Source organism: Prionailurus bengalensis, chromosome C2 (genome assembly GCF_016509475.1).
Source record: "Prionailurus bengalensis isolate Pbe53 chromosome C2, Fcat_Pben_1.1_paternal_pri, whole genome shotgun sequence".
Taxonomy (NCBI): Eukaryota; Metazoa; Chordata; class Mammalia; order Carnivora; family Felidae; genus Prionailurus; species Prionailurus bengalensis.
Window position 1 is genome coordinate 113,926,355 of NC_057350.1, and position 20,445 is coordinate 113,946,799.

At 41.0% G+C, this 20,445-nt stretch overlaps 2 protein-coding genes across 10 annotated transcripts in view; one reads left to right on the forward strand and one right to left on the reverse strand.

Moving 5' to 3' along the window:
* P2RY14 (purinergic receptor P2Y14) overlaps positions 1 to 13,886 on the forward strand; it is a 57,105-nt gene extending 43,219 nt beyond the window's left edge. For 3 of the 4 annotated variants that reach the window (XM_043595124.1, XM_043595125.1, XM_043595123.1), the window contains 2 exons: positions 8,058 to 8,181; positions 11,730 to 13,886. In XM_043595124.1, coding sequence (XP_043451059.1) covers positions 11,753 to 12,775 — 1,023 coding nt within the window. In that variant the 5' untranslated portion in view covers positions 8,058 to 8,181; positions 11,730 to 11,752 and the 3' untranslated portion in view covers positions 12,776 to 13,886. Of the gene's footprint in view, positions 1 to 8,057; positions 8,182 to 11,314; positions 11,637 to 11,729 lie in introns of those variants that run through there. The other variant, XM_043595126.1, reaches the window with a different exon arrangement.
* MED12L (mediator complex subunit 12L) overlaps positions 1 to 20,445 on the reverse strand; it is a 338,137-nt gene that overhangs the window by 196,850 nt on the left and 120,842 nt on the right. The gene's annotated exons all lie outside the window — the stretch shown is intronic.

Here is a 20,445-nt window from a genome sequence, read left to right on the forward strand (position 1 = left end):
TATGAGGCAGCAACCACTACCCCCCCATTTTAAGAGAAGTAAAGACAGAAACACGGAGGTACTTAGTAACCCATGGCTATTAAATAATCAAGCCGCATTTCTAACCAAGGTCCACTACATCCAACAGGCATGCTTTTAATCATGATACTGCACTGTCTGCCTGTTGCCCCACCAGTGCAGACAAGACAGTCCACTTCACATTCTGAGACCTAAGGATTTGAATTACCTACCGTTGATGAGCTACTCAACATAGAGTTAAGACTGTAAGTGTTAAGACAGCACCAAAGAGAGAGTGACTAAATTCTCTCTGTATATCAAAATGATATCAAATATACCTACCACTTAGAGGCTATTCCAGTGATTTTCAACTTAGGAACATTTAGAAATGTCTGCACACTTTTTGTTGTTGTTGTCATAAATCATGGGGTGCTACTGGCACCTAGTGGATAGAGGCCAGAGATGCAGCTAAAAACTTTGTAATGCAAAAGACAGCCTACCTACAAAGGGCTGGAATTCAAAAAAAAAAAAAAAAGAAAAAAAAGTCAATAGTGCCAAGGTTGAAAATCCTTAGGCTATGCCAAAAAGTGTAGGTGAAAACTCCTCACTAATCCATCCTGACAATCCAGAGGCTAGTTGACAGTTGGCCATTTTCATGGCCCCAGACCTTTGGCACCTGTGCTACACCTCACTGTCCACCACCTCCCGTAATCAGATAAGATATGCAGACACACCTCTGAGCTCTTAGGTGTGCCAGGCATACACTTTGCTACTAGCTCTGCTAAAAGTATTTTAAGAGAAGTGGTTAGAATAAACAGTAAAAACTAGGTTTGAACATTATCAGTTTACTGTCCATACTAACCCACTGTCAAATTATCATACATAATTGAAGACGGGGTCTCTTTGCAGCAGAAACACAGATCTTTGATTCTCATGAGTGTGAGTCTGTGAATAGGGAGGCCCAGGAAGAAAGCCTAGCAGTTAAGATAAAACTGAGCTCAAGTACTGGAAGTTCTCAGGTGTGCAATTCAGCCCAAGAAGCGCAGACAGCCACTTCTAATGTGAAAACTAATTAGCACTGTTCCTCATTGGAGGTATGTAACCTCAGCATTCACCCAATTAGAAGTTAAACTAAAGCATGTTTCTCATTCACCAAGACTCTAACTGAAGGTGAAGTCAATGGGCCATAGTGTCAGGAGTTAGGAGGATCAAGTCAGATCTAATCAAGACCTCATATCTACTACAAGAGAAAACTAGCTAAAGGTGACAAACAGGAACAAGCAAAGCCAGAGACCCCAGGGAGTCCTTTTGTGGCATCCAAACCATACACAGCAGTCCTGGGTCTCCCCCAGCAGCACAGTCCTTAGCACTTACTGGTTAGTGTCCTTGTTTTAATCACTGTAATGAATGCTCCAATTCTATACCTCCCCTGGCACATCAATGCAGAAGATAGAAAACTGAGTCAGAAGTCACCAACCCATTCATTTGTCAACACTTTCAAAAACTGGCCAAGAAAATGGAGGTTTCTCCATGCTGTGGTACCTGGAGTCTAATTGGAAAAACTGAAGATATGCACACCTTGCAGACCTTCAAAATCTAGATAAAACAAAGGACATGCATACTTGCAGACTCACACACAAGAGAACCGGCCCTCAAAAAAATGCTGGCTGAGTGATTCCTAAAGACAAGACTCCTGGGGTGTCTGGGTGGCTCAGTCAGTTGAGAATCTCACTTCAGCTCAAGTCATGATCTCACGGTTTGTGAGTTCAAACTCCACGTCAGGCTCTGTGCTGACAGCTCAGAGCCTGGAGCCTGCTTCAGATTCTGTCTCTGTCTCTCTCTGTCTGTCTCCCCTCTCATTCTCTCTCTCTCTCTGTCTCAATAAGTAAATAAACTTAAAAAAAAAAAAGACTCCAGAAACCCACAACTAACATCATAATTAATGAGAAAAAAATTAAAGTTCTTCCCCTAAGGTCAGGAACAAGACAAGGATGTCTCTCTCACCACTTTTATTCAATATAGTACTGGACGTGTTAGCCAGAGCAACTGGACAAGAAAAAGAATTAAAAGACATTCAATTTGGTAAAGAAGTAGCAAAACTGTCACTATTGGCAGATGACATGATGCTATACATAGAAAACCCTAAAGATTCCACCAAAATACACACACACACACACACACACACACAAATATATTGGCAGATGACATGATGCTATACACAGAAAACCCTAAAGATTCCACCAAAATACACACACACACACACACACACACACACAAATATATATGAGAATAAATGAATTCGGTAAAGTTGCAGAGTAAAAAATTAACATGCAGATATCTATTGTATTCCTATACACGAATAATGAAGTAGAAGAAGGAGAAATTAAGAAAACAGTTCTATTTACAATTGCACCAAAAAGAAAAAATACCCAGGAATAAATTCCACCAAGGAAGTGAGAGACTTGTACACTGAAAACTGTAAAACACTGATGGAAGAAATCAAAGATAACACAAATGGAAAGGTATACCATGCTCAATGGAACGATATTGTTAAATGTCCACATTACACAAAGCAAACTACACATTCAATATAATCCTTATCAAAAAGCAAATAGTATTTTTCACAAAAGTAGAATAATGCTAAAATTTGTATGGAATCTCAAAAGATCCTGAATAGCCAAAGCAATCTTGAGAAAGAAAAACATAGTTGGAGGTAACACAGTCCCAAATTTCAAGATAGGCTACAAAGCTATAATAATCAAAACATTATGGTCCTGACACACACAAAAAAGAGACATTATAGATCAATGGAACAGAATAGAGAGCCCAGAAATAAACCCACACTTTTGTGGTCAATTAATCTATGTATGACAAAGGAGGCAAGAATATATGCGGGGGGGGGGGGGGGGGTGTCTCATCAATAAATGGTGCTGGGAACACTGGACAGCTACATGCAGAAAAATGAAACTGGACCACTTTCTTATACCACACATAAAATTAAAGTCAAAATGACACCTAAACATGAAACCTGAAACCATTAAAGTCCTAAAAGAAAACATAGGCAATAATCTCTTGGATATCAGCCTTAGCAAAATGTTTCTAGATACGTCTCTTCAGTCAAGGGAAGCAAAAGCAACAGTCAATTACCAGGACTACACCAAAACAAAAAGCTTTCACACAGGAAATGAAACCATCAGAAAAATGAAAAGGCAACCTACTGAACAGGAGGAGATATTTCCAAATGATATATCCAAAAGGGGTTAATATCCAGTATGATATAAGATGTATACAATTCAAAACCAAAACAAAATAATTTAAAAAATGGCCAGAGGATTTTCCCAAAGAAGACATACAAGATGGCCAACAGATACATGAAAAGATGCTCAACATCACTCATCATCAGGGAAATGCAAATCAAAAGCACAATGAGTTATCACCTTACACCTGTCAGAATGGGTAGTGTCGAAAAGAAATAACAAGTGTTAGAGAGGACGTGGGAAAAAAGAAACCCTTGTGTACTACAGGTAGGAATGTGCATTTGTACTGTGGAATGTAAGCTGCCACTGGGGAAAATTTTTTGGAGGCTGCTCAAAATTTAAAAATAGAAAAACCGTATGATCCAGTAATTCCACTACTGCGTATTTAACCAAAGAAAATGAAAACACTTATCTGGAAAGATACATGCCCCCCCCCTCATGTTTACTGCAGCATTATTGCAATAGCCAAGATATGGAAGCAACACAAGTGTCTACTGAACAATGAATGGGTAAAGATGTGGCGTTTGTGTGCACTCAGCCATAAAAAAAAAATGAGATCTTGCCATTTGTGACAACACGTATGAACCTAGCGGCTACTAAGCTAAGCGAAGTAAGTTAGAGAAAGATAAATACCATAGCATTTCACTTGTACGTGGACTGGTAAAAGTATTAATAATAAAAACATACCAAAAAAGGAGACAGATCCATAAATACAAAGAGGTATGGCTACCAAAGGAGAGGACCATGAGGGGATGAACAAAATAGGTGAAGGGGAGTGGGAGGTACCGAATTCCAGGTACGGAATGCAGAATTCATGAGGAGGAAAGGTACAGCATAGGGAATATAGTTAATAATATTGTAATAGTATTCTATGGTGACAGATGGTAGCTACACTTTGAGCCAGCACAGCATAACATAGATGCTGAATCATCATGTTGTATACCTGAAACTAATGCAACATTGTGTATCAACTATACTTCAATTAAGAAAAAGAAGACAAGACTTCAGAGAAATGCTGAAGAGCTGTACACATGCTCATGCTCAAATACCACAAAACACGGAGCCCCCACATTCACTCAAGTATAGCGGAGAACAGACACACGATAGAATACTGTCTGGCCCCATGTTAGCCACCCAAATCACCTTTGATGAATTAATGAACCATTTTAAGCATTATTTTCCTCATTTGTAAAATGGCAATAATAGTAACTCACTGACAAGGCTCTATTACGTTAACCGATTTGTGCAAGCCGTATCTCCTAGCCACCCCCTCCCCCAACTATGCTGTTGTCTCATGTACCTTGGTGCATATATCTAGTAGCTCTCTCTGCCTAAAACTCTCCCCCTCTCCTTCTGTGTCTGGCTAAAGTCAAGCGATTTATCAACCTTTATTATCACTTGATCCAAGAAGGTTGCCTTGATACCACCATTCCTGAAGGTGATAGTTGCTCACTGCTCACTCTGTTCTTGTGCCTCCTCCTTCAGGAATAACCCCTTGTTGTATCCTGAAGCACCACTCTGCTCAGGCCCCCACACCCTAGGCTGGGACATTTCTGAGAGTTCCCTGTGGCTGATATATCTCCACAATGCCTGGCAAATACGGTCTGATGGATTTAGTGAGCACATCAATAAAAGGTCTTGGCAAAGGAAGAACTATTGCAAAGGAAGGACCACTGGGAATACACAGGAGCCCAAGGCTACAATGTACCATAAGAAGAAAAGATTTCAACAAGGAGAAAATCAATACCATTAACTACTGCAGAGAGATCAGGATATAAGACAACTGACAAAAGAACAATAAACTTAGAGATGAGATCTCTGGCAGCCTATGAGAAGGTTGGCAAGTGTCGAACATTAAATCTTTAGTGACATAAAAAAAACCACAAGGGAGGTTCATACTTTCGGGTGAAGAATAAAGTGAGATTCCCACTGGCTGAGCCTAGAGAGAGCACAGGCCAGAAAGAGGCATGGGGAGAGCAAAAGGGTGGGACAACTACTGTTAGAGTCTGACAGAGAGCCCAATAGAAAATGGGTTTCTGGGTTGCCTGGGTAGCTCAGTCAGTTAAGCATCCAACTTCAGCTCAGCTCATGATCTTTCAGTTTGCAAATTCAAGCCCCGCATAGGGTTCTCTGCTGTCAGCGAGAACCCACTTCTGATCCTCTGTTCCCCTCTCTCTGCCCCTCCCCTGCTTGTTCTCTTTCTCTTTCTCTCTCTCTGTCTCTCTCCCTCCCTCCCTCCATCCCTCCCTCCCTCTCAAATATAAACAAACATTAAAAAGAAAGGAAAGAAAGGAAGGAAAGGGAAGGGGAAGTGAGGGAAGGAGAGGGGAGGGAGGGAGGGAGGAAGGAAGGAAGGAAGGAAGAAAATAAATGGGTTTCTAAGAAGGTGGGGGACAGTCAGTTACAGAGGAAAAACAGTAACTTCTATGAAATAAACTGGCATGCTTATAATGATGTCCTCCCAAACACATCTAAGACCTAGAAACAGAGGACACTGTTTACCCATCCCTAGGAATCAACAATTATCCAATGTTGGAGAGAGAAGCAGGACCAGAATCAAGGTGGAAGACATTCGAAAATATCCAACCAACCATGCAATAAGAAAGGCCAGAAGCCTGATGACAGAATACAATTGAATAGAAAATATTTTTTAAATACAAAATATCTTACAAAGTATTTAATAACACAAAACCTACAAAACATGACTGCAAGACTGAATACGCAGACATTCATAAATCCCCTTTCTATTCAACCCTCTCTAACGTCTTTGGAAACCATCTAGGATACGACATACTGGCACCAAAAAGGTGTGGGGAAAAGGAGTTACACATTATGGCAAAGGAGATAAAAGCTGCAGTCATAAGAAAATGGCTTTAGTAAGTTTAGAAATGTACACAATGATTACACGCATCTATATTATTTCTATTGACATAGGCATCATTGAGAAAACAAAATTTTTGTCATAGGAAAATATGTGGGACACTCTGGGTTTCAATCTCTTGATGTTGGACAGGAAGGAGGGGGAAGGAAATAATCAGATTGTTACTTGGTAAGAATCGAACAAATAAGACAAGGATGATGTGCCTCATAGGTGAGTAAGCGCGTGCTGATAAAACAGTAATTTGAAAGCAATCCATTCTCCATATACATTTTCTAACAATAAGATATTTTAAATATACAAAAATAAAAATACGCAAACCAATGTTGGTGACACCAATGCGCCCAGCTGCCCAGTGTTAATGGATAGTAATATGTACATATGTTGTTTCCGAGTTTAAGAGATGAAATACCATGAACACAACTAAACCCCAACTACCCTGAGCCCTCCCTTGCTCCTCCAACCCTCCTCAGGAGTAAGCCTTGTCCTCACGTGCAAATATATCACTCCCGGGGCTCTAAGCTCACCACACAGAGCCTGCATGGGATTCTCTCTGCCTCTCACAAACTAAATAAGCAAACATTTTTTTAAATGTTCAAAAAAAACACAAAAAGAATGTATCATTCCCAACCAGGCCATGGATCACATACAATATGACTCCACAGAGCTTAATCTCTGTTTTGCTTCTAAAGGAAGCTTCATGACCTTTTAGGGATATTCGAGATAAATATAAGGTGCTCTTTATCATTGTTCTCAAATAGATTTCTATAAAATAGCTATTTAAATTTCCAGGAGACTACATAGGATCAGATTATTTGTGATGAAATCTGTAAGAGATAAACTCGAAGAAGATCTTAGGTTTCAGGGTTACCTAAAATCAACTTTTTTCCTATCTAGAGTCCCAACTACAGCCAAGAAAACCAAATTTTTAACCCTCCTCACCAAATATTTACTAAATGTCTCCTACGTACAGGGCTCTCAAAAGTGTCTGCTCCTCAAAGAGTAATCACTGTCCTAGCAGCATCAGCATCACACCCAACCTCAGACCTACGGAATCGGAGCCTTCACTTTAGCATGATCTCCAAATGACATGCACGTACACTTGAGTTTGAGAGGTACTTGTTTAGAGAAATCAGGACGGTGGTAACACAGACCAAGGAGGAACCAAATCTAACCACCATGCTGCCAAACTTATTCTCGGCCTATTGGACAACACGGCTTTCAGGTGTTATATCTGCAAAGTCCACACATCAGTCTCATTAGACCAGTAGCTATTCAACCAGGGCATACTGGGCCTCCCAGGACATTGGCAATGTCTGGAGACATTTTTGTTGTGACCTGGGGGGGGTGGGGGGGGGGGGACCAGTGTTACTGGCATCTGGTAAATAGAAACCAGGGAAGGTACTAAACACCCTGCAATGCAGAAGACAATACTTCACGACAGATAATTATCTGGCCAAAGTATCAGTAGTGCAAAGGTGAAAGAAAAAGACGGAAGGAAGGAAGGAAGGAAGGAAGGAAGGAAGGAAGGAAGGAAGGAAGGAAGGAAGGAAAGAAAAGAGAAGAGAAGAACAAAGAAAATACTGCCTTGATATCCCAGCTAAAATAATCAATTATTACCTTCAGGAATCTGATGAACTGATTTGAGCATCTGTGTCCATGGGCGGGGGAAGCGGGGGGGTAACCAGTAACTAAGAACACTGTCTATCCAACACTCTCAAGAGTAAGTTTTCCCCAAAAGTTCATACCAATATTCGTCAACACTGACAACCAAGACCTATACAGCACAAGAAATACACACGTTGTAATATTTCGTAATTATCCAAGCTGAATTTTAAAAAGTACATTGCTACCATACGTACTTCTCTAATAAAAACACTTTGGTATTCACTCAATTAATTCTCCATTTTTCTCTCACCATACAGGATCATTAGGGAAGGAACACCTTGGCCACTTCAAGATGACAAGCACACACTGGACTACACTGCTTCATTGACAGGAAGCCTCCTATTCTACCAGCGCCCCCACCACGCCAAAAAGAATTTTAAGGTAACTGAAAAAATTCTCTAGTATTATCCACAAGTTTGTTAATTTCACACAAATTATGAATGATTCCTCTTCTCCAGAAAAAGAAGAATTATGGCACATAATTAGGAGGGTGGTCCGTATGTAAGAGAGATATGGGTCAAGGTGTATAGGTACACAATAGAGGAGTAATGAACCTCAGGCCGATTAAGCATGTTTTTATTAAGGTGCATGTTTCTGGAGTGAGCATTACTTTGTATGGCCTGTATCGACTAAATTCCGCCCAAAGAGAGAGCCCAAAGGTTAAATGTAATTCTCTGCACTTTGAAAATACTTAAAGTACCACAATCCTCAGACCCTACATTGCACTAAGGAACAAGGGCACTCACTTTAAATTAGAATGAATTTGTGGCACTTGACATTCTAGCTGTGCAGAAAAATGGAGAAAAAGCAATTCATGTGCTATTATTACACATTAATAGCTATCTTTTGGTCTCATAAATCCCATTCCTCCATGTTCTTTAATTATGTTACCAAAGACCCAAGTGATGATATAAACTAAAACATTTCATTCCATTTCATGGTCCTTTACCTGGATTTGTGAGCCAAGGAAGAGCCTTACCTACGAGAAGCTGAAGACATACTCTTAAGGGTCCCTTCTTGAAAAGTTCTACCACATATAGAAATCTTTCTTCAACGTAGTCTCAAGAATTTAGGGAGCAGTGCTTACGTTCTTGAAGCTTTCAGTACAGAAATTCGAGATAAAACTCAAAAGTAACTCCAGCCAGGCGCAAGGCTGGCTGCACCTCCACAAACTGGCTCACTAGAGCACCCACTTCTTGGCTAATCACCATCCTTTCCCCCTTTGTTCTTCCTTTGCAGATCTCTCATCTTTAACAGGCTGCGACAAGCTGCTTAGAAATAGTGAACCTTCCAAGAGCCTGGGACAGGAAAGGAAGAGTAGGTGGGCTACACCAAGACATTCTTTGTTTTCTTTTTGATTCACTTGGTTCTTACTTTTGCATCATTGTATAAAATCAGCATCTATATATGACTATTTCCTCCATTTATGAAATGATTTGAAGTTTCGGTAGGTCCCATCATCAACACACTAAATCATCTCTACACTAAAGAGAAGGAGAGGAGATTGGACAGATGTTAAAAGGTCAAATTGATACAGGTCCCTGTTATGATCTTGTCCTGTTTTCATCCAACACATATTCCTATCTTTTGGGCTCAGCATGTAATTGTCCTCACTTCCTGTAGATGCCTCAGATAGCTCTATTTTCACACATCTTTCAATCTATCACTGTACAGAAGCCTGGCTGAGACCAAAAACAGTAAAACATTCAGCTGGAGAACACAATGCCCTAAGAAAAACACTGCTGCTAAAGAAAAATATTTAAGAGCTTCGATTATCTTGGGTTTACTTTCGGCTCATTACTCATGTGGAGTGTCCCTTTGTCTCTACTGTGTCTAACTAGTAACAATGCAGGCAACAGTGATAGTGTTTTCCCCCAACCATCACATGTCAAATCTTTCCATCCTAAAACAAAGACTCTTACCTGTGATTCCTTCAAAACAGGCCAGAATAGGAAGAAGGTGTCTGCAGGGAAAGACCCAAGCAAGTCTTAAGTATTCACTCGCTTTCAGAAGCCTTCCTTGCTCTAGAAGTCTATCTGGGTCAGTCATACTCTTCCATCAACCTCGAAGTGACGAGGGGTGCAGGAGACAATGATGTACAACACAAGGGCATAATATGCTCAGATTCTCAACACATTCAGGATTCTAAGAACACAGTTCTGGACCCATGGCATCAGGCTATCAGGAGACAAGACAAACTATTTAGTAGACAAACTCCTTGCCACAGTGGACATTTAAAAATAGAAAATGTGGCCCCTTTGCTTACTATCTAAAATTCAAAACAGGCTACAGAAGACTGACGGGAAGCATAGGACTACAAACTATTATGATCAGAGCCAAGGGTGGCATGCATGAAGTAAGAGCACACAGAAGCAAGGTGTTCTTGTGTGAGAAGTAGTACACAAAGTTTGCATATACGACTGTTTTATTTGGAATGTGACTGAATTTCATATTCCACATCTCCAAATTTGACTTTCTCACACTTCCTTAATTTTACTGACAACACTCTTCACTCACTGTGTTTGAAACACTGTACTTGGCTCCAGGAATACAAAGATGAACAAGATACATTCTCTGATATCAAGGGACCCATCATCCTCCACAATCATTCTTTCCCATGATCCCTGACTACCTGTACATTTCTTAAGAGTAGGGATTCATGTCTTCAATTCCCAGACTGCATGTTCTTTCATTTCACAAATATTTTAACTATCTAATGTCCTAAATATAATGCTAGGAACAACGGTAAAAAAAAATAACACGATCTCCCTATGAAGGGGCTTACTGTAACAGAAGAAAGAAAGAAACAGATGGAGAAATCAGTGTTGAGATGGGAGAAAGCCACAGAGCTAGGAGCACACATACAAAAGGAGTATAACCCACTCTAACCAAAGCATAGGAAGACAACGTTTTCTAAAGAAAGTGACATCCAAGCCTAGCTGCAGAGATGAAGAGAAGAAAACATGGAAGGTTTTCCACAGAAATGAAAGTTTGTGCAAAGGTCCAAGGTCAAAGAAATCATGGAACTCATGGCTGAGAGTGGAGGAAGCCGAGGTGAGACCAAGAAGGGACTTCAGTCGGTCAGCATGAAAGAGTTAGGACTTTATCCTGAGGCCAAAGAATGACCACAGAACAGTTTCCAGCAGGATGTTGATACATATGTAGAATGGACTCGGCATTTTTTTTTTTTTTGGAATTTTTGATCGCACAAAAATTTGGAGTTCAAGCCCCATGTTGGGTTCCATGCAGGGTGTGTAAGGAGGGGAGGGGAGGGGAGGGGAGGGGAGGGGAGGGAAGGGAAGGGAAGGAAGTAAAGGAAAAAAATGAAACATTCTCTGTCTTTACAGTTTTGTTACTTTAATTTTTTTAATGTTTATTTACTTTTAAGAGAGAAGGAGAGGGAGAGAGACAGAGACAGAATGCAAGTGGGGGAGGAGCAAAGAGAGAGGGAGGCACAGAATCCAAAGCAGGCTCCAGGCTCTGAGCCATCAGCACAGAGCCCGATGCGGGGCTCGAAAAGATCATGACCTGGGCCAAAGCTGGATGCTTATCCTACTGAACCGTCCAGGCGCCTCAGTTTTGTTATTTTTTGAGCCTTTATTTAAATGAGTACTTCCTCGAACTTTGGAGTTTTAAAAGGAACTTTTACCATTTTGGGGGAACGCTGATCCCATTACCTACAGTTCTCAGACTGTCCTGCTTCTCCCATTTTTCTTTCCTGTCATCTGTATACTCTAGTCTTCCCTTTCTAAAAGGAAAGTAGAGAAGAAGGGAAGGAGGGAATGAGGAAGGCGTGTCTGATGCAGAGCTAACACTTAATTTCAAGAACACAACAGGTTTGACTATATCCGCTGGCCTTTATTATTTGGCAAATTATTTATTAGATGCTGTAAGTCCCTTCTGAGTGACTACTTCACATTGCTTTCCAGGCCTCCCCTGCAGAAGTTACAGAATGATAAATTCCACCACCACACAACCTCCGAACGAGGCCTGCTCCCGGAACACCCTCATAACTCAGAGTATCATTCCCGTGCTATACTTGGCGGTCTTTGTCGCGGGGATCCTGCTCAATGGTGTCTCTGCATGGATATTCTTTTACGTGTCCAGCTCCAAGAGTTTCATCGTCTATCTCAAGAACATTGTTGTGGCTGACTTTCTGATGAGCCTGACTTTTCCCTTCAAGATTCTTGGGGATTCAGGCCTGGGACCCTGGCAGATAAACGTGTTCGTGTGCAGGGTCTCAGCTGTGCTGTTCTACGTCAACATGTATGTCAGCATCGTGTTCTTTGGGCTCATCAGCTTTGACAGGTATTATAAAATTGTAAAGCCTCTTTTGACTTCTTTCATCCATTCAGTAAATTACAGCAAACTTCTGTCAGTCACGGTGTGGGTGCTCATGCTCCTTCTGGCTGTCCCCAACATTATCCTGACCAACCAGAAAGCGAGGTACGGGAAGGCTACGCGTATAAAATGTGTAGAGCTTAAAAACGAACTGGGACTTAAGTGGCACAAGGCATCAAACTACATCTTTGTGGGCATCTTCTGGATTGTGTTTCTTTTGTTGGTCGTTTTCTACACTGCTATCACGAGGAAAATCTTTAAGTCCCACCTGAAATCCAGAAGGAATTCCATTTCGGTCAAGAAGAAATCTAGCCGCAATATATTCAGCATCATGTTCGTATTTTTTGTCTGTTTTGTGCCTTACCACATTGCCAGAATCCCCTACACGCAGAGCCAGACAGAAGCTCATTACAGCTGCCGGTCAAAAGAAATTTTGCTCTACGTAAAAGAATTCACTCTAGTACTGTCAGCTGCAAATGTATGCCTAGACCCTATTATTTATTTCTTTCTATGCCAGCCGTTTAGAGAAATCTTATGTAAGAAACTGCACATCCCATTAAAAGCTCAGTCTGACTCAGAAACTTCTAAAACCAAAAGAGGAAATACAATGCATGAAAGCACAGACACTCTGTGAATTCCCACCTCCTTTCAAAAAGAATCCATGTACACATTTTGCAATCTTCAGTTACATACGAATACAAAAGAAACATGTCCATGCAACTAAGTATCATCTCTATGCATTACTATTCAATTTAGTATAATAATAAAAACAAAATATAAGTTCCACTGCTTTTGTAACAGCAAAGAAAAAAGTAATACATGCATTGTTCAATTTTATTCCATCAAAACACAAGTTTTCAATGTATAATCACTCGTCTCGACAGTTAATGTAGAAGTTTAAATAGCATAAAGAAAATAGGAAGCAATCAAGACAATTCACTGGGGCATGTTCCTTCTCTAAATACAAGAATTTAACTTATGTGTTTTTTTTTCACCAGGGTTACTAAAGACCAACCTAAAAGCAGGCAGAGTTTGATAAAGAACTGGAGACCTGTTTGGAGTGAAAAAGTCAAATTTTCTGATTTCACTTAGGAAATTCCCTGATTTATCTCCTAGCATTTCAAAGGGAAGTTGACATAAATTCTGTTCTTTGCAGTAAAAACAAAATGTAACACTTTGATAACATTTTGAAGATGATAATAAGATACATTCTGAATGTTTTGTATCAAGACTTATTAAGCTACGTCTTGAGCATGCATTTCTGGTGTTAAAATATTTTTAAGTGGACTCTATTGAAGGAAACTGGCTATTGGTATATGTTGCCAGCAACTTTCCCTATGGAATGCTATGGAGGAAAAAAAAAAATGATGCCCAGGACAAACACACAAACACACACACACACAGCATGCACATACACACATACATCGAGGGACAGGGGAACAGTTTTCTTTGAAAGCAACCGGACTTGAAAAAAAGGAAAATCTAAAATTTGTAATTTTGAGTGAGAAATTACACATAAAATGAAAATTTGTGACATTTTCTGAAAAGGAGATGGATTTAAAGTATGTAGATAAGGGATATGGCTGCTGGCTTGTGAGTTACCAAAACTAAATTCTTTCTCTGCTCTTAACTGCCTAGAAGACATCCAGGCCATCTTCCAAATGTTATTCTCAAACATTTTTGTAAGCCATGTATATATACTTTTTTGCTTTACTGTATATGTACTAATAAAAATATTTTCAATAGTATCGGGATTTTTTCCTTAAAACCTAAGGTATAAAAAACAATGCCAAATTATTTCACAGTCGAGACATGGGTGGTTTCTTTAATATGCTCAATTACACATGAAGAAAGGAAGACAGGGGCACCTGGGTGGCTCAGTCGGTTAAGCGTCTGACTTTGGCTCAGGTCATGATCTCACAGTTCCTAAGTTCAAGCCCCGCGTCGGGCTCTGTGATGACACCTCGGAGCCTGGAGCCTGCTTCAGATCTGTGTGTCTCTCTCTCTCTCTCTCTCTCTCTCTCTCTCTCTCTCTCTCTTCCCCTCCCCCACTTGCACTCTCTCTCTCTCTCTCTCTCTCTCTCTCTCAAAAATAAACAAATATTAAAAAAATAAAAGTTAAAAAAAAACTACAAAGACAGTTACATAGAGAATTTAAACTTTTATTTGCCACTTTTTCAAAATTAGTATTTCATATGCTCTGGGACCTCCTCAGATTTTAGGAAAAACTCAGAAAGTACCTCTTAAATTCTTCAAGAACTAGGAAGGTTTTCACTCTCTGTGTCCACCTTCCACCCTCATAAAAACTCCCTGCTCCTAACTCTGGGTCAAATATCCTCTAAAGAGAACAAAATCACCAACCTATGATAAACATGCTTGGAAAAGTTAAACCCGCTATATATGTTTGGCTAACTACATCTGCAAAGAAACTGGCTGTGTTTATTCTTCACAATTTCCAAAAGCCGGGACAAACTAGTAAACACTGGTGGTTTTACCATGCCCCCCACTGGGCCACCGGAGAAAATGAAAGCAAAGAAGAAACTGAGTAGCACCAAGTAATTACTGCCTTTGTAACCACTGTGCTAAAGTAGATGGGCAATGTGGAAATCGAGCTTTTTCAGGAAACAACGTGCAAGCCAGGTAAGGATACAGTAAAGCCACCATTGATTTAACAGTTACTGTTTATCGGGTCCAGAATTACAATAAAAAACATGGTAAGCAAAGTCAACCAACAGTGGATGAACACAGACACTTCCCTGAGATTACCAGTACTATTTTTTTTTTTTTAATTATGCTATGGAACAATTTGTTTCTTTTCTGTAGCTAGCTTCTAATAGTGTTTAAGATACGTATTCATCACAGAGAAGGTAAAAACAACATTTAACCATATTGTAGAAGCAGTGCTCTGAAAAGGTTAAACTATTTTAAAAAGCGGCCTTATGGGAAAGGAAAGCCACACTTTGTTAACGTGGTTCTTTTGCGGGGATGTCCTGTCAGGAAATGGTGATGCTCGTGTCACTAGCATCTTGCAGAGAATTGATGAGCAAAAGGTAGTAAGAGCTGTGACCGCTGACGGCGGTGCTGCGCCAGTTCTCTCCCCACCCCCACCCACACACCTCACAGTGTGGTTTACCCAAAAGGAAATCTCGTGTCACTCTAGGGAGATGATCTGCTATGAATGATAGTATCTTTGGTATTTTCTGTATTAACAAAAATCCTTTTTTCTTCTTCTTCTTGTCCAGAGTCAAAGGAGACAGGTAGCAGCATGAGGAATAAGGACAGAATGGAGAACTAATGGCACATACTTTCCTGTCATCCTCGAGCAGAAACAGAAATTAGCGGAAGGGTGTTTTCTAAAATTTCTGAGTTAATCTTCTAGGTGAAGCCAACTCAGAATTTTTTTCATTTGCAGGTGACATAAAAATACAACTAAAATTGGACTTCTGCGGTTAAGCGGCCGACTTCGGCTCAGGTCATGATCTCACGGTCCATGAGTTCGAGCCCCGCGTCGGGCTCTGTGCTGACAGCTCAGAGCCTGGAGCCTGTTTCAGATTCTGTGTCTCCCTCTCTCTGACCCTCGCCCGTTCATGCTCTGTCTCTGTCTCAAAAATAAATAAACGTTAAAAAAAAGATTTAAAAAAAAATAAAATTGGACTTCTGCAATAAAAAGAGATTCACTGGCTGACAGACTAAAGGTCCCAAAGTTGCGGGTATGGTTTTATTTAAGGGCTGATGCGGGGCCTCTGCTGATGTCACCAAGGCTGGGTTTATGCCATTTTTCCAGCCACTTTCCATGGCGTTAGTCTCAACTCATAGGAAGCTGTGGGCTCTTCTGTGTGTGTGTGGTAGTAAAATAAAAGAAGCACTGCTAGACCATCTCTTCAGAGCCAGCCCTCCAGAGAATTTCCACCAACATCTAGTACTTGCTCTCAGGGGGTCATACGGGCTCATGTTCCACCCCAACCTGGAGACAGTGGGGTCAGACACACAGGCTGGTTATCAGTCATGGTCTGAGCCTCCCATCAGGGGCAGAGCGGGCACTGTGACAGCATATGAGCAAGAACTGGAGAAAGTGACTTTCTCAAAGGAAAAGCCTCACTTTCACCGCCAGGAAAACAGAGTCTGGAGGCTGAGGAGATAACTAACAGGTGAGCACCACTGGGGGCAGGCAGACTTTTGTAAACAAGCATTCCAGGGCACATGCATCTCAGTGAGCACCTTTCATGGGTCATCTTAGGTGCTCGTGCTCTCTTTGTTTCTTGGTTCTTATCACGAAGGTTTCTTTTATGTTTAAAAAAATACTTCATGCAGCTGTGTCAATTATGCATCACAACGGAACCGCAGTTTGGTTAAAATGTGAGAAATCCTCTCAGTGCGAGATTTTTAGTCAAAGAGCCACTTTTGAACACCTTTCTATTAGATTTCAGCGGTAGCATATTCGATCCACAGGTGTGTTTTCTTTTTAATTGCTCCCCTAACAATGAAAACTTTTGTGACTTTGTATCTCTTCAAAACATGGTGAAACAATCCGCGGGAGCTAAGAACCTGTTACAAGCCTTTCTTGGGGACACACAAGCTCTCAGCTCTCAACTCACTATCATCCACAGCTTTCTCCAAGTTCTACTTTTTCTGAAAACCGAGTGTATGTTGCCTTCTCTTCTACCACGGGCACCTGAGTTTATAAGCTGCCCTGGGTCCCCTAAGCACTTGAGGCCTTGCTCTACAGAAAGACCTGGAAAATGTTCCCCGTTGCCCAGGTGCACTCCAAAGAAGATTCAGAGTTGACAGGAAATATAGGAAGCCACGCCACTTCTATCTCCCACCTCCAGTAGAAACTGGGGTGTAAGCGTGAAAAGCAGTATTACAGAAATAGGCCCGTCTCAACAACAATGAAATATATGAAAAGTATTTTCGTTGACAAAGTTCATGAGACTACTTGCTACCTCTTGAAGGTGCTCCTTGTCTAAGTCTGACTTCTCTCAGGGTCGAAATGAAGATCTCCTCATGACCCATCCTAACCCACTTCCCAAACATTGCCCCCCTGCTTGGGGGACCCGAAACGCGAGACTCTGGACCCAGGGCCATCTTGTTCTACCTCCACCTCCAGATGTCACCAGCTCTAACCCACGTATCAGGGGAAGCACAGAATTATACACCTTCCTCCTTCTCTCCCAGATCCCAGGTCACTGGAGAACTGCTAAACCTCCACCCAAAGCGCCTGGTAAAGTCCTAAGGGCTTACCGTCCCAATATTCCATCTTCTGACACAAAAGGATATCAAAACATGGCTCTCATCATCCCCAGACAACACTCCACACTACTTAACATAATTTGACAATCCCTTTTCTAAACTAAAAGCTTCTCTACATTTAACTAGTAGCTTTTTTCAAGCTATTAATTATTTACATTCTACTTTTTTTAACATTTATTTTTGACAGAGAGAGAAAGAGAGAGAACCAGCATAAGTGGGGGAGGGGCAGAGAGAGAGAAGAGACAGAGGATCCAAAGCAGGCTCTGTGCTGACAGCAGTGAACCTGATGTGGGATTCAAACTCAAGACCTGAAGCTGGACGCTTAACCAACTGACCCACCCATGTGCCTCTACATTCTACTTTTTACACCACAGCTTTCTGAAGGACCACTAACTCTCTGACATTTACTAATTAAAATGAGAAGTTAATCTTCATTGTGTTTTGAATGAAAGGCCAATTTCAACTCCGTATTAAATTCACCTTCTAGTTTAAAAACCAATCCCACTATTAATAAAAAAACAAAAGACAGAAAACTTGCAATGCCATGGCCAAATGTATCTTATCTGGTTGATACTATGAAAGTAATTAGATGAATAAAATAGAAAATGCTATTTTTTAATAGGAAAACCAGGACTTCCACCAACATTATTCAAAATAAGGGCTCCTTAAGTGTTGATAAAATTACATTCAGAGTGCCCTGGTTACTGCACAGCAAAAGAAACCATCAACAAAACCAATGGCAATCTACTGAGTGTAAGAAAATATTTGCAAACAATATATCCAAAAAGGGATTTGTATCCAAAATAAAGAATTTATAAAATCCAACACCAGAAAACACGACTAAAAAATGGACTGAATACCCATTTTTCCAAAGAAGACGTACGATGGCCAACAGACATGTGAAAAAGATGCTCAACACCACTGCTCATTAAAAGAATGAAATCAAAAGAACAACGAAGGGGGGTGGAGGAGGGACACTTGGGTGGCTCAGTCAGTTATGTGTCTGGCTTCAGTTCAGGTCATGATCTCACAGTTCATGAGTTCGAGCCCTGCGTCGGGCTTTGTGTTGACAGCTCGGAGCCTGGAGCCTGCTTTGGATTCTGTGACTCTCTCTCTCTGTGCCCCTCCCCTGCTCATGCTCTGTCTATGTCTCTCAAAAGACAAAATATTTTTTTAATTAAAAAAAAAAAAAAAAGAACAATGAAGGGACACCTTGTTGGCACAGTCGGTTAAGCATTCAACTCCTGATTTCAGTTCAGGTAATGATCTCAGAGTTGTGGGAATGAGCCACCACATTGGGTTCCATGTTGACAGTGCAGAGCCTGCTTGGGATTCTCTCCCTCCTCCTCTCTCTGCTCCTCTCCTGCTTGCACTCTCTCTCTCAAAATAAACTTTTTTTAAAAAGAGAAGAAAATGACAAGTGTTGGCAAAGATGTGGCGAAAAAGGAATCCTCATGCACTGTTGGTGGGAACGGAAATTGGTGCAGCCACTGTGAAAACAGTACAAGTTTCCTTTAAAAAATTAGAAACAGAAATGCCGTATGATCCAGTAATACCACTACTGAGAACTTACTCAAAGAAAATGAAAACTAATCTGAAAAGGCATATAGACCCTATATTTATTGCTGCATCATTTACGTTAGCCAATATATGAAAGCAACCAAAGCATACATCCACAGATGAATGGATAAAGATGACATGGCGTATATATACAATGGAGTATTACTTAGCCATAAAAAGGAATGATAGTTTGCCATTTGCAACAACATGTATAGACCTAGGGAGTATTAAGCTAAGTGAAGTCAGACAAGACGACAAATAACATATGATTTCACTTATATTTGCAATCCAAAAAACAAATGAGCACACAAACAAAAGCAAAAGCAGAATGTCCTGGTGATGACTGATGAAGCACTGAAGAATATCTAATATCTAAAAGAGAAGGAGTAAAATAAAGAGCAATCTATACTTCATCAAATAATGAGGTAGCAGTAAAAACATAGTAAGCCAACACTCAAACTCGCCTTTCTACTTCCTACCTACATCAAAGCAGACCCTCTCCTCAGACTTCCCTAGCCAGAGCTGAAACCGCAGTCTGTTCCCCTCCCAGCCCTACACCACAGCCCCACACCATACTTCTGCAATGGTTCCAAGCTCCCATCCCTTCCCATCCATCTCACTGCAGCTCCTCATTGCTTCTCACTCAAAATGACCACAACCAGCCCCTACTTGGTTTTTTGCCTTCTGCTTTCTCACCTAACCCTAAGGAATCCAAAGCCCTCAGACTTACTGAGCGTATTTACTGAGCTCTCCACTGTTAATGAAACACCCAAGATCAACCACAGTGATCCAAGATTTGGTCTCAGCCTTTTCCTAACGTGGATCCTCCTCAGGTTCTCCAAGCACCCAGACTGCCCGAGAGTCAGCTAACACACCGGCCTACATCTCAGTCATCTGTACCACCCCCATGCCTGACACCACATCGTCACTCCTCAGAAGCATCTCTTTACCTCACCTCAGGACTGTACTGCCTGGACTCCTATGGGTTCTAACAGCACCACTGCAGGATCTCTGCATATTCCATATCACCCTCTCTACTCTGTAACCTTCTAAACAAATACTCTCTAGCATGGGAGCTAAGGGGGAAGCATGCAGTCAGTAAATGTTTGTTGGAGGGTCTCCTGGGTGGCTCAGTTGGTTAAGCGTTCGACTTCAGCTTAGGTCATGATCTCACAGCTCCTGAGTTCGAGCCCCACGTCGGGCTCTGTACTGACAGCTTAGAGCCTGGACCTGGCTTCGGATTCCATGTCTCTCTCCCTTTCTGCTCCTGCCCTGCTCGTGCTCTCTGTCTCTCAAAAATAAACATTAAACAAGTTTTTAATAAAAATATTAACATAAATAAATATTTGTTGGAATTTTCCTTAAGTACTTGATCAAAAAGCACAGACTTGCATGGCAAGGGATAGGGAGAATTTCTCCAGGAGAACCTTCTCTTGGAAAGTAACAACAGAGTTTGTAAAATGTATTCTGAGCTTTGAAAACATTACTCACAAC